This window comes from Pseudochaenichthys georgianus, chromosome 21 (genome assembly GCF_902827115.2).
Source record: "Pseudochaenichthys georgianus chromosome 21, fPseGeo1.2, whole genome shotgun sequence".
Classification (NCBI taxonomy): domain Eukaryota; kingdom Metazoa; phylum Chordata; class Actinopteri; order Perciformes; family Channichthyidae; genus Pseudochaenichthys; species Pseudochaenichthys georgianus.
In genome coordinates, this window is record NC_047523.1 from 18,235,923 (window position 1) to 18,253,050 (window position 17,128).

The following is a 17,128-nucleotide window of genomic DNA, read 5'->3' on the forward strand; positions in this document are numbered from 1 at the left end:
GTGAAACCATCTCGGCTTGTGTGAGCCTGAATTTGAAATTCCCTTTGCAGCCAAATCCATCTGGTAATCACATGCTGCTACATGTGAACTGTTTGAAAAGAAATCCAGTTCAATACAGGGCTTAACTGCAATCTTTTTTCTCTCATCTCTCATATCACTTCAGGGAGAAGTACGATTCCAACATTACTTATGTAAATGAGAGCAATAGGCGGTGCATTTATATATGCACATCCTGTTTTGGTGTTTGCAAGGTAACAAGCAGTCCACTGTCCTACTGGATGTTGCCTATGCACTGATTAAGTGTGTTATGTGTGTGCACTGGCTTGTGGGTCATGTGGAGGAAATGGGCCAATTACAGTGAATGGTCGTCAGGGCAGGAAGTACAGGTTATGAATTGGCTTATGCTTTGGCCTGCAGCCCCTCTCAGGGGAGGTGTGTGTGTGTGTGTGTGTGTGTGTGTGTGTGTGTGTGTGTGTGTGTGTGTGTGTGTGTGTGTGTGTGTGTGTGTGTGTGTGTGTGTGTGTGTGTGTGTGTGTGTGTGTGTGTGTGTGTGTGTGTGTGTGTGTGTGTGTGTGTGTGTGTGTGTGTGTGTGTGTGTGTGTGTGTGTGTGTGTGTGTGTGTGTGTGTGTGTGTGTGTGTGTGTGTGTGTGTGTGTGTGTGTGTGTGTGTGTGTGTGTGTGTGTGTGTGTGTGTGTGTGTGTGTGTGTGTGTGTGAGATTCGGGACTTTTCCCGGTGGGCCGTGGATTTTCACAGCGCCGCAAACACCCGCCGTTGAGAGGGTCCGGCGCTGTGAAAGTCCAACGCCGTTGTGAGTCTCCGGCTGTAACCGCCCGCGAGGACCCAGGTTTGATTCCGGCCTGAGGTCCAAAAAATGTATTGGAAAAAAAAATTCAAAATCTCCCGTTCATCGCGTCCATTCGCGACCCACCTATCACATCTCTGTGCCCCACCAGTGGGGCGCGCCCCACACCTTGAGAAACGTTGAACTAAGGTGACCCCTGGCTTTTCCTCTAGTTCCCCATGAATCTAACATTTGTACTCATTGAATAATTGTATATTAAAAAATACCTGAAAATACAAATGATATTCCTATTATCTTTAGTTGACATAAGCCACTCCTTTATCTGTAGACTTAAAGTTTGGTTTTGGTTTAGTTAACACAACATATATAATTATATAGATTCACAAAGTATGTTTTTAGTGAGGACATAATTACATTTTGAAAGTTTTAAGATACACAGGGGCTCATACATATTTTGTAACACCCTGATTTGTAGTCCAGCCACATCGATCAGAACACCTTTTTGTTAAGGTTTCTCTGTAATCCTGAAATATTTACCTTGATTCAGCAATGTGTTTATAATGTTGAGTAATAGTCCAGTCTTTTTTTTATTACCTTTTCCATCAGTTTTCTCTGTTAGTGGCACTTTGAAGTTTACTGTTGCATATGGATGATGCTTGTTGATGTTAAATCAAAAGGGGTAAGCTGACTACAGTTACAGACATCGGGAAATGACTTCAAAGTTAATTAATGGAATCATGTCCTTAATGAGGAAGCCTCTGGGCTTAGTAGAGAGGAGATCTAATGGAAAATTATATTTGGAGATCCAATCAGTGACTTCACCCCCCCGCCCCTATTGCTTCCTTGTGGTCATGTGTCAATGTGTACACAGGGCACACTTCCATGCTTCAACAGATGCTTCAACTCATAAATGCATGTCCATTCATCTGGTTTCTAAAGCCAAGCGTTTGTACATTCCTGTTTTCTAAATGTTGTTATTTACCAAAATTGGTAGACATTCACAAGTCTGATTTGCACTATTACATGTAATAAAAAATAGATCTAGGTCTTCAGGACTGTCCATTAACCAAACGGAAGAGAACTAGCAGAGATTCATCAGTTGTTTTGGATTGGTAACATTATCCAACAAAGCCAAAGCAGCCATTATGCTTTTTATAGCAGATATATCATTAACACATCACATAAACTGATAAACCATCATTAGCAGTGATATAAAAAAGATAATGATGTCATTTACATTGCTTATATTGAAAAAGACTGGAAGGGCATTGCTATAACTGAAAATGCTTCAGTTATAGCAATGCCTGTGTTTCATCATAAACACAGGGAAGTAAATAAATATCTCCAGTGTAAACAATAACAGGGTTCGTACGGTGCTGGAAATGCTTGAAAATGCTTGAAATTCTACGAGGTGTTTTCAAGGTTTGAAAAGTGCTTGAATTTTGGGAATGGTGCTTGAATTTGGGATAAAGTGCTTGAAATTGTAAATGCTTTACTTCACTTTTTAGATTAAAAAAAAATAAAGAAGTCAGAGTGAGCTTAATTGCTTCGCTTTTACATAAAACAGCTCCGCTCCGGCCTTCACGCGCTACGCACGTGACCTGCAAGTAATACAACTGTTAAACAAAACCATGAGGTTGTACATGTGTGATTGCAACTATATTTCTGTGGATGTTTAAAAGTTAAATGGCAACATACTATTTTCTAAGGACAGGGTCTTTTTATGAGATATTTTATTTATAGTTATATTATTTATTTATTATATGGACTATGGTCTTACGATATGTAAGATATATTTTTGTATTTAGTTTATTGCTTTGAGAGGCTTTGCCTGCACATTTTAACAAATTATTGTATGGTAATGTCCTATCCGTTCGTTAGGAATTTTGCCATATTATAATGTAACAAAAAACAGATAACTTGTTATTAGCCTAGTTTCGAAAGAGAATACGTTTTCATGCCTCCTTACTATCTGCAAACTTGGCTCTTTCTAAAGTATTTTCACAATATTTCTGAAAGCTACTAGGGGCTATGCTGTTCTAGCGAAGCAATGAAATCACCCACAAAAAGTCCTATTGGAGAGTGATCTCAGAGCTAAGAGAGCTAGGGTCATATGAATAACCCGAGGCACAGTTACGGAAGCCGCTTATACAATCTGTTAGATGTTGTGTTTGTGAGAGAGACATTCTTTTGTAAAGCACTGAATGGAGCTTAAGGTTAGTTAACCTGGCAAAAAAAAAAGGAAAATGTGTTAGCCTGCAACGGTTTTACAATATTGAAGAACAGCATGGATGTGGGGTGCTGGCGAAGGTCTCTGACCGACTTATTTGTATTTATTGCTTGAGTATTATATATAGGCTTGGTGTGTTTGTGGGTGATGGAGAGGGATAGTTGATCCAGAGAGGGTGATGATGGATGGAGGCCTGGTGGGCGGCAAGCTGTTTGTTGTGTTTAACATTAGGAAGGTCAGAGCTTTGAGGAAGGGGCCTAGGAGCAGATGGAGGTAAGAGATGAGCGTGAGGGGGTGGGCGAGTGACCTCCTCACCCTCGCATCTGTCTCTCCTCCTACTGTCTTCCCACGACTATTTTTCTTTTACTTTGCAAAAATTAGCCAAATGCAATACCTCTATATGTATTTGCACGGCTTAAATGAAGGAAATGAAGGTCTAACCTTTTCTATATGTCCTGATCTCACTCTTATAAAACTGCCTATGGACGCAGGTAGTGGCTGCTGGAAATCAGACGGCATGAAGAAGCTCCTCTTCTGAAACTCTTACATCTGACCAATAAATCGCAATTTATTTGTCAGCACAATATGCACATGTGCTCTAAACGCATCCAAACACAACTTGGACCATGATAAATAACACGGAACACACTTTGTATTGTTCGTGCACTGAAATCCTTTGAATCAAACGCCAATATTTAATCAAAAACCAATAATCTGCTCTGTCCAGTCTTTCATCCACTGCTGCAGTGTTTTACACAAGCAAGTTTGGCTAATAGGGAATTGTAGACAAGTTCAACTCTCTGTATACAGTTGACCTGTTTAGCTTAGATTAGTTGATCGATATATTGATTGGAAATGTACAGTATATTAAGCTTTGCCATGAGTGGATAGATAAGTCCACCATAATATCTCTCACTTCAGAGATGCTGTGCTCATTGGATGAATCCTTATGTTTTTGGACCCTAATAACGGCTAATGAACCCTGTGATGCACAGTAGAAGCTCATTTGAAATGTGTCATATAAAGGATTACATTCACATAGGAGAATAAGTAGTTTTATTTTTTTTTATTTTCATACAAAGCTCAACTTGGACCTGAATCAGAGAACATTACCGCTGTCAAGACTGCATCATCACAGAGCTGTACCATGACCCAAACAAAGCCACGGAAATGGACTCTGTAATCAATTTCTCTCCTCTTCCAGATGTAATCATTTTATTTAAATGGGAATAACTACATTGTTTGGATGTTACACTGTCTGTTGCTCACAGAGAATATCATTCTGGACAGGGACCTGCATTTAGACCCCGAGGCAGCTCTTAGGATGTGAATATACATTAGCTATCACATAGTAACATACTGTATAGTGTATGTTTCTCTCTTTGCCATTGAGTGCTGTGATAAAAGCTCAAATTATTTCAGCGTTGACCTTGGTTTCCACTGGCTTTCAAAGCGCAACCAATGAGGAACCAGCTGTATGCAACGTAGCCAGAAGCAACAAAGGCAACGAGGTGAGGTTACCATAGAAACCAAACCGCCTGGCTGCTTTCACTTCTACACGGGTCTGTGCCCTTCATCGCGGCGAGGGAAGAGAACATTTCCTATCAAGTGAACACACTTTGGAAAGACATGAAAGTAGTATCAATATTCTCCACTCTCTACAAGAAAGTATTGAAAAAAATCGATCAAGTACGGTGAGTTTCTCCACATGAGTTCTACGACGTGTCTTAATCACAATTTGTGTATGCAACAATATATCTTAAACCACTTGAAGGTGCTACCCGAGAATAAATGTGTCGTACGAGTTTTGCCCTAGTGTGTCTGTGGTGTTTATAAATAAAAGCAGTAGCTGTGGCTGCTTCAAAACAGTTGTGATTTTGATGTGAAGTTCATCTCGCCTTTAGCTTTTATTTGAGAGTAAGAATTCTGCAGCTCTGAATGATAGGAGAAACAGGATACTGAATGTCTGCCGAAGGTGTGCACCAAAAGAAAGATCTAGCACTTAGGAGTTTTGTAGTGAAGCCATCGTGCAGGAATCTACTATTTATCTCAAGTGTTCCACCCACTCAGAAGCCTTGAGCTACACATGCTGTGGTCAGTCCAGTTTCTCCCTCAGTATGAGTGTCCTTCCATGATTTAAAAACACATTTCTCTCCTTCATACGGTGTCCCTCTAGAGTAGACCCTGGAGAGAGGAGACGGGAAGCATTAAGTTCCAGGGGAGAAACAGTCCTCATATTGTTATGGCCTTGATGAAATCAAACGGGGTGTTTGACCATTGCTTCTGCAACAGCAGGAACGTTGGATGTTGAACACGTGTGTGTGTGTGTGTGTGTGTGTGTGTGGGGGTGTGTTTTTAGACATGTTGCTGGCAAGGGCACTTGCCAGCCAATAATTGCGCATAATTGCATCCATTTGTGGAAAAGGCAAAGATGAACATTAGTGAGTTCTGTGACACGTACTGCAAAGCGTTCGTCACCTCAAGACTAAAGACAGGCTCTTAAGGCATGTGATGTCAGGTGGCATTTGTTGGTTGCCATGGTGATATTGGCCCCTGCATGTGTTAAGCTGTGGTTTATACTAAATACATCAACATTATTTTCATTAAAAATAAGGTGGGCGATTGACATTGGTTTTCTTGCCAACAGAATTGAGGGGAAAAAAGAACAATGAATCCGTCCAACTCACAAGTAGTGCTTCTGTAGCCCAAGCCTGATATTGTATAATAAATGTTTCTGTGCCATAGAGCTTCACTGTTGTCTCCTTTTTGTGTGTGAATATATAACAAACACTGTGCTGCTGTAAATAATGGGCGCCAGTGTGTATTAATCTGTAGTTAAAATAGCTACAATTTCACAATATACTTATTTTTGAGTAACATAACCTCTTAAAAAATAACTAGACTAATTATTTTAGAGATGGACCAACACATTGTAGGTTTTGGTCTTTTCATAGGATTTGATCTTTGTTGAAAAAGAAAGAGGAAGGCTTCCCAGAAGAGGCTTGAGCGAGTAAATAAAGCGGCATCAAGCAAAGAGGTCAACAAGCATCACTCGTAATCTGTGTGTGATTGTGTACCACTGTTGATTGTGCTGCTGTGAAATCACATCCCCAACATGCTGACATTTACTCCTACCAGCATGAACTGAGAGAGAACACACCCCACTCAGGTGTTTCAGTGTTCCGAACTTTTAGATTTATTTGTATTAATCATTGCCGTTTTAGAATGAGCTGATTACCGACAGAACCTTAAAACTACACAAATACATGTGGTGTATATTTACACTCCATATAAATACATCTTTATATGAAGTAAATTCATAATTGCTTCTTTTTTTTACCAGCATACCAAAAGTGTTGGCATTCCAATCCTAAATCATTAAATATTGTTTCTCTAAAAGCACAACTTAAAATAGTGTAGACATTTAAATGATAATTGAATGACTCTGACTTCTGAGGAATCCTTACATGTAACTGTGGTTTGCCATACAGTATAGGAGAACATCAATCACACAAGAAAAGCACAAGCAATGGTAATGTGCACCGTGTCATAATCACATTATCTGCTGTTGGCGCTGACTGACGGGTGATCCTGCTGTGCCGGCGTCATACCAAACTGACGTCTTTTCAGATGATGACGCTTCAGAGGTAAAGACGTCTTTATCGTGTGTCTTTTCTTTGCATTTCACCCTCTCGTTTTCAGTGGGAGGGATTGACACAAAAGGAAAATATGCTAGTGAGGGAAGTGTGAAGACAAGGGAGGGAATTACCATGTATTCCCAGAGGATTCACCTCACAGGATTTCACACCAAGGATACTCTAGTGTTTGTGGAAAATGTTAAAATAAGTTTGACAGCCTCTCTCCTCCTACACAGGTCTGGACATGTCAATCTGTTCATTATCAATGCCTCGCCGTCTGCTCGTTGACCTCTACCGCTCACTGTAGACTTTCTCTCTCTGCTCTTTTTGTCTATCTGTCTGCTGGGATTGCTAACTGGAGGGTGTGAAATATTGCAGCTTCTCAGACCTTTTATTTGTCCGGATACAAACAATGCCAAATCATACTTACTGTAAAACAATGCACAATAGGCTGAGCCGGTGCCAATATAACGCCAACGCTCGCCAACTGGACTCATCGCTCTGATTGGAGAGGAGCAGAAGAGGCATCAAATGGTTGGGGGTTGGACAGATGAATAATTTGATAAAGCACATTATGAAAGAACAGCTTGAAAAGTAATTGCAACAAATACAAAAAACCATGTTCAAGGTAAATCAGAAATAGCTGAATGTGTGTGTGTTACATTGGTTATGTAAACTATAATAAAATGTGTATTTATTTTGTATTCTAATATGGTGAAACTGTCACAAAGTCTTTTGATTGATTTTATTAAAGGTGGGGTAGGTCATTTTGGAGAAACCAGCTCGAGTGCGCTAGAATTTGAAAATACACAGCCGGAAAAAATCTTCCACTTCCTTACAGAGCCCCTCCTCCAACACACACGAACGCGCACATGACCAATGAGGGCACGAGATAAGTTTGTGCACAGATGGGAGGCTGACAGGCAGGTAGGCCATCCAGTTACTTTAGCCGGGCCGGCTCAAATGATTGGTCGTGCTTTTTACGGTGCCACGGCTTCCACAGATGACTTTTTTCATGGATTCTTTGTCAAAGCACTTCAGATATTCATTGCTTTCGGGATGTTAAGAGCATTCCATGGAATATAACAAGTGTATCTCGAGCCGGTTTCTCAAACTTACCTACACCACCTTTAAGGTTTACTATAAAATTACTTTACTTTCATAAAAGTAAAATACCACAGTATAAAAATACTATTAGAAATGAAAGCCATGCATTTGAAAATCTACTTGGTTCAACAGACATACTGTCCAGCATGGGAGGTTAGTGCAGTGGTATCATCTTAGGGGTCACTCCAAATTGTCACAAAATACATTTCAATGTCAATCAATCAATCAATGTTTATTTATATAGCCCAATATCACAAATGTTACATTTGTCTCAGTGGTCTTCACAGTGTGTACAGAATATCAGTATGACAATACGACACCCTCTGTCCTTAGACCCTCATATCGTACAAGGAAAAACTTCCAAAGAAAACCCAGTTTAAAGGGAAAAATGGGAGAAACCTCAGGGAGAGCAACAGAGGAGGGATCCCTCTCCCAGGACGGACAGACGTGCAATAGATGCCGTGTGTAAATTGAAAAGATAATACATTTGCAACATAGGTAGTCCAAATGTTTGGAAATGCATGTGTGTATAATAGGAAGATGAATCCACGAGGATATCCATCCAGGACCTATGATCCAGGACCACAGCCACGACTCAAGATCCAGCGCTCGCGATCCAGGACACAGGACCGCAGGATCATCCATGACTCCGGATCCCAGCGTATATAGACACCAAAAAGAAAGACATTTGGGGAAGCTGGGTTAATCGGAACATGAGTGTACACGGGTATAGACAGAGAGAAGGAAGAAGTAAGATGTCCCCCGACAAACTAAGCCTATATCAGCAAAACTAGGGGCTGAATCTAATCAGCCCTAACTATAAGCTTTATCAAAAAGGAAGGTCTTAAGCGCACTCTTAAAAACGGATAGGGTGTCTGCCGCCCGAACACAAACTGGAAGCTGATTCCACAAATGTGGAGCTTGATAAGAAAAGGCTCTGGCTCCCATTGTACTTTTAAAGATTCTAGGAACAACCAATAACCCTGCATTCTTGGAACGCAATGCCCTAGTAGGACAGTAGGGTATAATGAGTTCTTTAAGGTAAGATGGCGCCTGCCCATTAAGGGCTTTGTAGGCGAGAAGAAGAATTTTAAATTCTATCCTGTGTTCTATAGGGAGCCAGTGTAAGGCAGCCAGAACAGGAGTAATGTGGTCCCTTTTCCTAACTCTGGTTAGTACACGAGCCGCAGCATTTTGAATCAGCTGAAGCGACTTGATTGACTTCTTGGTACTCCCTGATAATAAAGAGTTACAATAATCCAGCCTAGAAGTAACAAATGCATGGACTAGTTTCTCTGCATCGTTTTGAGGCAAGATATGCCTGATTTTTGCAATGTTACGTAGATGGAAGTAGGCGGTCCTTGAAATTGATTTTATGTGGGCGTTAAAGGATAAATCCTGATCAAATATAACACCAAGATTCCTTACAGTCTCACTGGAGGCCAAATTAATGCCATCCATAGTTAGTATGTCTTTAGATAATTTGTTTCGTAGATTCTTCGGGCCAAGTACAATAACTTCAGTTTTGGTCGTGTTTAACATCAAAAAGTTTAAGGTCATCCACGTTTTTAAGTCCTTAAGGCAGTCTTGAATTTTATTTAGATGATTAATTTCATCAGGCTTGATTGATAAATATAGTTGAGTATCATCCGCATAACAATGAAAGTTTACAGAATGATTCCTTATAATATTGCCTAACGGAAGCATATATAATGTGAACAAAATAGGTCCGAGCACTGAGCCCTGTGGCACTCCATGGCTAACTTTGGTTTGCGTGGAAGATTCATCGTTAACACGTACAAACTGAGAGCGTTCAGATAGATAGGACCTAAACCAGCCTAAAGCAGTTCCCTGTATGCCAACTAAGTGCTCTAGTCTTTGCAATAGGATATCATGGTCGATAGTATCAAATGCAGCACTAAGATCGAGCAAAACAAGAATAGAGACAAGTCCCTTGTCTGAGGCTATTAGAATATCATTTGTGACTTTAACCAGAGCTGTCTCTGTGCTATGATGTGTTCTAAAGCCAGACTGAAAATCTTCAAATAAATCATTGTTTTTTAAGTAATCACACAACTGTTTTGCGACCGCTTTCTCAAGAATTTTTGAGAGGAACGGAAGATTAGAAATAGGTCTATAGTTGGCTAAAACCTCTGGATCGAGGTTGTGCTTTTTAAGAAGCGGTTTTATCACTGCTACTTTGAATGATTGTGGAACATAGCCTGATAATAAAGACATATTCATAATATTTAATAAAGAAGTGCTAATTAATGGAAAAACTTCCTTCAACAGCTTAGTTGGAATTGGGTCTAACATGCTCGTTGATGGTTTAGAAGAGAGAATCATTGAATGTAATTGTTCAAGGTTAATGGCTGAAAAGCATTCTAGTTTACTATCTAGTGTAATATTAGAACTTACGATTCCGGGAGCTGTTGATAACACTATACTGGTCGAAGGCAAGAGGTCATTAATTTTGTTTCTAAGAGTAACAATTTTATCGTTAAAAAAGCACATAAAATCATTACTACTGAGTGCTAAGGGAATAGAAGGCTCAATCGAGCTGTGGCTCTCTGTCAGCCTGGCTACAGTGCTGAAAAGAAATCTTGCATTATTCTTATTCTCATCTATTAATGAAGAGTAGTAGGCTGCTCTCGCTTTACGCAGTGCTTTCTTATATTCATTGAGAGTAATATGCCAAATTAAACGAGATTCTTCAAGTTTAGTGGAACGCCATATCCTTTCAAGTTGTCTAGACTTTTGCTTTATTTTGCGGGTTTCGGCATTATGCCATGGAGCTAATCTATGTTGTTTTATTTTCTTCTTTTTCAAAGGAGCAACAGAATCTAATTTTATTCGCAGCGCATCTATAGCACTATCAACAACATGATCAATTTGGGGTGGTGTACATTTTGTATAAGTTTCCTCCCCTACATGCAGACATGCTATCGAGTTAAGTATTGGTTGAATCTCTTCCTTAAATGTGGCTATAGCACTAACAGATAGGTTTCTGCTGCAAGAGCTTTTGACTAATGCTTTGTAGTCTAGTAACAGTACTTCAAAAGTTACTAAGAAATGGTCGGATAAAGCAGGATTATGCGGTTCCACTAATAGTTGCTCAATTTCAATACCATAAATCAGAACAAGGTCGAGAGTGTGATTATAACAGTGGGTTGGTTTATTTACACTCTGACAGAAACCAACAGAATCTAATATAGAGTTAAATGCAACAGTAAGGCTATTTTTATCATCGTCAACATGAATATTAAAGTCACCTACGATAATTACTTTGTCTGTTTTAAGAACCAAAGTTGATAAAAACTCAGAGAATTCTGATAAGAATTCTGAATAAGGACCTGGTGCACGATACACTGTAACAAATAAGATTGGCTGCAAAGTTTTCCAGGTCGGATGCGTAAGACTAAAAACGAGGCTTTCAAAAGAGGTATAATTACATTTTGATTTAGTATTGATAAGTAAACTTGAGTCAAAGATTGCTGCAACTCCACCTCCTCGGCCCGTGCCTCGAGCAATATGAGTGTTGACATGGCTGGGTGGAGTGGCCTCATTTATGCTGACATATTCTTCATGTCTCAACCAAGTTTCAGTGAGACAGCATATATCAATATTATAATCTGATATTAAATCATTTACCAATATTGCTTTAGATGCTAGAGATCTTATGTTTAAGAGACCACATTTAATCTTCCTGTTTTGTTGCACTGTAGTAGTTGTTACATTTACTTTTATTAGGTTATTATGTATAACACCTCTATTAGGTTTTACCTTAAATTGTCCTTGGGCAGACACACACACCGCTAATATTGGGTATTTTATTGGGTTCGGGATTCCTATGGGTGACTGCCTAGGAGAGAGCGCAGAGAAGCGTGTAAGACTGCGACTCTGCCTCCTGGTCTCAACTCCAGTTTGTCATGGATTACGTCCACAAAGCCCTGAAATGTTTGCCGAAATGAGATCTGCACCTTTCAAAGTAGGGTGAATGCCGTCTCTCTTAATCAGACCAGGTTTTCCCCAGAAGGCTGTCCAATTATTTACGAAGCCCACATTGTTTGCTGGGCACCACCAAGACAACCAGCGCTGAAATGATGACATGCGGCATTTGAGGGATCCTGAAATGATGAATGAGGTAGAATCTTTTTCTTTTTACTATAACTGGATAGTTTGACCTCTTTTAGACTAGTATTCATAAGAAAACCACATGAAGAAATTGTTTTAGAACTCAAAGTGATAAACCAGACTTTTAGGGTTTAATCTAAAACATGTTTAATTGAATAAGCTTCTTGTTGTTTTTATGTGACATTTTATTCTGAAAAGCAACTTAATACCATTATATTATACCTCAAATCTATCGCATAAATATATTGGATAGTAGCATGAAATGGAAATAATGCAGTACCTCAGTATGAGGTACTACTGAACAAACTCTTAGTTAATTTCCACTGATTGATTTGACCAGATTAGTTAGTCAGTCCCCGAGTTATACATTCTCGCACATCACCCAACATGTGTTACATGTTCATCCACTTTATTCAGCTCTTTCTAGAAGCACCACTGCAATTACAGCTATAAGTATTTTGAGGCCAGCCGTGCACACCTGGATGTAGGTAATTAACTTCTTGACGATCCTCTCCTGCGGCGCCCGATTAGACGGCGAATCGTTGGTTAATTGCAGTCTGCATGTCTAAACACAGACTTTCAACAAAAGCCTGACCCTGAGCCCGGCTGCCGGCACTGTGAGAGCAGTGGGTTGAGATGCAGTTGAATTGCAATGCAACATACAGTATACATTATATAGTGATTTTATTTTGAATATCTATCCATTCTCAACGAGAGGCTTACAAGAACTATATGTAGTTTAAGGGCTGTGACTTATGATTGTTTTTCAATAGTGAATCATCTGTGGATTCCAATTCAATCAATAATTCTTCCTTTTTCAGATGTTGGAAATAATACATCCACATCGGGTTGTATTATACAGGAATGGCACAAGAATATGATCTTACCAGTTAAATACAAGCTATGGCTCCACTACTTCAAAAATATTAAAACATATGATGGTTGAAACCCTGTTCTTGAGGAAAGATAATGGACTGAACAATAATATAAACGCAACACTTTTGTCCTAGCGATTCCAAAGAAGGTCTCTAAGGAATGGATTAAGTTGTTTAAAAACATCTAGAGAAATGCTGGCCCATCATGGAAATGTAATTAAACTAGGATGGAACCATTTCTACACTAAAAATATAAACGCAACAGTTTTTATTTTTGCTCCCATTTTTCATGAGCTGAGACCAAAGTTCAAATCTTTCTATGTAAACAAAAGGCCTATTTCTCTCAAATATTGTATATATTATACATCTGTGTTAGTGAGCCGAGAGAATCATCCACCTCACAGGTGTGGCATATCAAGATGCTGATTAGACAACATGATTATTGCACAGCTGTGCCTTAGGCTAGTCACAATAAGAGGCCACTCTAAAAGGTGCACCTTTATCACACAGCACAATGCCACAGATGTCGCAAGTTTTAGGGAGCGTTCAATTGGCATGGTGACAGCAGGAATGTCCACCAAACTGTTGCCCGTGAATTGAATGTTAATTTCTCTACCATTAGCTGTTTCTGAGAATTTGGTAGTACATCCAACCGGCCTCACAACAGCAGACCACGTGTAACCACATCCGGCATCTTCACCTGCAAGATCAACTGAGAGCAGCCACCCAGAAAGCTGATGCAACAATGGGTTTGCATAACCAAAGAAACCTTCTCAGGGAAGCCCACCTGCATGCTCGTTGTCCTCAACGGGGTCTTGACCACACCGCAGTTCGTAACCAACTTGAGTGGGCCAATGCTCACCTTCGATAGCATCTGGTACTTTGGAGAGGCTCTTTAAGGATGATCCCAGTTTGCACTGAACAGGGAAAACATCCCAGTTCTGCATGGCCAGCATACTCACAGTACATGTCACCCACTGAGCATGTTTGGGATGCTCTGGGTCGGCGTATAAGACAGCGTGTTCCAGTTCCTGCCAACATCCAGCAACTTCGCACAGCCATTGAAGAGGAGTGGACCAACAATCCACAGGCCACAATCAACAACCTGATCTACTATGGGAAGGAAAAGGGCCTTTTTATTGTGAGGCACACCTGTGCAATAATCATGCTGTCTACTCAGCATCTTGATATGCTACACCTGTGAGGTGGATGGATTATCTCGATAGTGCTCACTAAAACAGATTAAGACACATTTGTGAACAATATTTGAGAGAAATATGTGTTTACATAGAAAAAGTCTTGGACCTTTGATTTCAGCTCATTAAAAATGGGAGCAAAAACAAAAGTGTTGCGTTAATATATTTGTTCAGTGTAGAAATGGTTGCAGCCTAGTTTCATTATATTTCCATGATGTGCCCAGCAGCATTTCTTCAGGTATTTTTTTAACATTTTACATTATATATAGTGTTATGATTTATTTTAGGTTGCACTATATGATCAATGTTTTATATACTGAATTCTATAAAATAGACATATTTAACAATAACCTTTTGGACATACATTTTTTACATGCCGCTTTTTATGACATACTTCTCTATGACCTTTTTAATTACACATTGGCCGTGGTTTTAACCACACAAAGTAATCAGTCATAAGTATATATCACTCTTTTCACCCCCCTCCCTATAAACGGAGTGTGTCTGGATCATGAGGCAGCCGTTGACTCACTGTCTTTGTTCTAGATGGCATCAGTCTGGAGGGGATGGTGGTGCACAGAGCGGAATGCAGACCGGTCGTCAATGACAACTACATGAAGCTGAAGAAGTGAGTTCACTTTGAAATTGTTCAGCTCATGAGTTACAATACTGCCATGCTGCAAAGAACGGGAAATACACTGAACAAAAATATAAATGCAACACTTTTGTTTTTGCTCCCATTTTTCATGAGATGAACTCAAAGATCTAAAACATTTTCTATGTACACAAAATAACCATTTCTCTCAAATATTGTTCACAAATCTGAAAAGATCTGTGATAGTGAGCACTTCTCCTTTGCCGAGATAATCCATCCCACCTCACAGGTGTGGCATATCAAGATGCTGGTTAGACAACATGATTATTGCACAGGTGTGCCTTAGGCTGGACACAATAAAAGGCCACTCTGAAACGTGCAGTTTTGCTTTATTGGGGGGGTCTGGGGGGGTCCGGAAACCAGTCAGTATCTGGTGTGACCACCATTTGCCTCACGCAGTGCAACACATCTCCTTCGCACAGAGTTGATCAGGTTGTTGATTGTGGCCTGTGGAATGTTGGTCCACTCCTCTTCAATGGCTGTGCCAAGTTGCTGGATATTGGCAGGAACTCAATCAATCAATCAATGTTTATTTATATAGCCCAATATCACAAATGTTACATTTGTCTCCGTGGTCTTCACAGTGTGTACAGAATATCAGTATGACAATACGACACCCTCTGTCCTTAGACCCTCACATCGTACAAGGAAAAACTTCCAAAGAAAACACAGTTTAAAGGGAAAAATGGGAGAAACCTCAGGGAGAGCAACAGAGGAGGGATCCCTCTCCCAGGACGGACAGACGTGCAATAGATGCCGTGTGTAAATTGAAAAGATAATACATTTGCAACATAGGTAGTCCAAATGTTTGGAAATGCATGTGTCTATAATAGGAAGATGAATCCACGAGGATATCCATCCAGGACCGATGATCCAGGACCACAGCCACGACTCAAGATCCAGGGCTCGCGATCCAGGACACAGGACCGCAGGATCATCCATGACTCCGGATCCCAGCGTATATAGACACCAAAAAGAAAGAAATGTGGGGAAGCTGGGTTAATTGGAACATGAGAGTACACAGGTATAGACAGAGAGAAGGAAGAAGTAAGATGTCCCCCGACAAACTAAGCCTATAGCCGCGTTCACACCGCAGGACTTTCCCTGGTACTTTAGTTCTTTAGTTCCGTTAGTACCAATAATGTCGCGTTCACACCGCCGGGACTACTCATTGCCGGGAACTCTTTTGGAACTCTTTTGGTACTTTTTAGTCCCTGCTAGAGAGGTGGTACGAACCTGGTGACAAAAGAGTGCCAATTTATATTCTATTTCTATTGGCTGGGCGAATTGCAAACCACGCCCCGTTAGACTCTGAATTTGTTTTGTTAGGCAGCCATTTTTTTCCTCGCTACAAAACCACATCCACACCTGGGCGAGTAGTTTTTTTGTACTTTAAAGCAGTTATGACCACACGTACTACAACACCGGAGCGGTGGAATGATGAGGAAGTGTCGGCGCTTCTGGCAATTTACTCCAAGGACGGGATGCAGCAGCTTCTACAGAAAGCAGTTCCCAACTCCAAATGTTTTGAGCGATGTTCGCTACTTGAGCTGGGAATCGTGCACAGTGCACACGGATGCCGGGTAAAAATAAAGAAACTCAGGCAGGACTATAAAAAAATTAAAGACCACAATAATAAGAGTGGTAACGATTTTCTATTGTTATTATATATATATATATATATTGCCACTGTTTTTTAATACTGACACCTAACTTGCACTAAGGCGTGTCTGCTGCTATATATATTGCCACTGTTACATTGTTTTGAAACTACTTACACTTTATTTTACATTTCACACTGTTATTTAACTTCAATTTACATGCATACGACACACCTGGAACAGCATGATGCCGTTATTGTTATGTCTTGACTGTGCAATAAAACAAACAAACTGGCGAAGCTTTATTTATTGTGTCCCACCCCAAATTTGCAGATTAGAAGAATGTGAGAGCAGACAGGTGTCGGTGGTTGAATTTATCAGAAACACAAGTCTTACACACACAAACACAAGTAATTTATCATGTCATTTGTTTTAGATAAATAAGGGAAAAACACCAAACAAGGGTTGATGTCCTTTTCCAAAATCAGCCTGAGGGGGTAATATATAATAAATACATAAAGATAAAGTCCATTGTTATAATGGGGTATTTTATTTGTAAATTACCCTTATGAACTCCATCATGTCTGAGGTCGGAAAGTAAACAAACGCCTCATACAGCGGATGGGCTTTATACCCCCTCCCCCCCCGTGTAGTTCTTCTTCTCTCGTTTTTTGTTGTACTCGCCGTGAAGTGGTTTTGCGGCCTGCCAGTAAACCCAGAGAAGAAGAAGACGAAGTGACGTCAGCGTAATCGTGCCTCAGGGAAAGTACTGCGGTGTGAATGCGATTGGCACTAGCCCCCTGGCGGATTTAGTGCCGTGGTACTTTAGTGCCGGCACTAAAGTACCGCAAGTCCTGCGGTGTGAAAGCGGCTTATATCAGCAAAACT

The 17,128-nt window shown here is 40.2% G+C and overlaps 1 protein-coding gene across 1 annotated transcript in view; it reads left to right on the forward strand.

The window, feature by feature from the left end:
* Positions 1-17,128, forward strand: part of LOC117466289 (general transcription factor IIF subunit 2-like) — a 57,058-nt gene that overhangs the window by 35,079 nt on the left and 4,851 nt on the right. Inside the window, exon 5 of the mRNA XM_034109447.1 lies at positions 14,531-14,612. Coding sequence (XP_033965338.1) covers positions 14,531-14,612 — 82 coding nt within the window. The remainder of the gene's footprint in view (positions 1-14,530; positions 14,613-17,128) is intronic.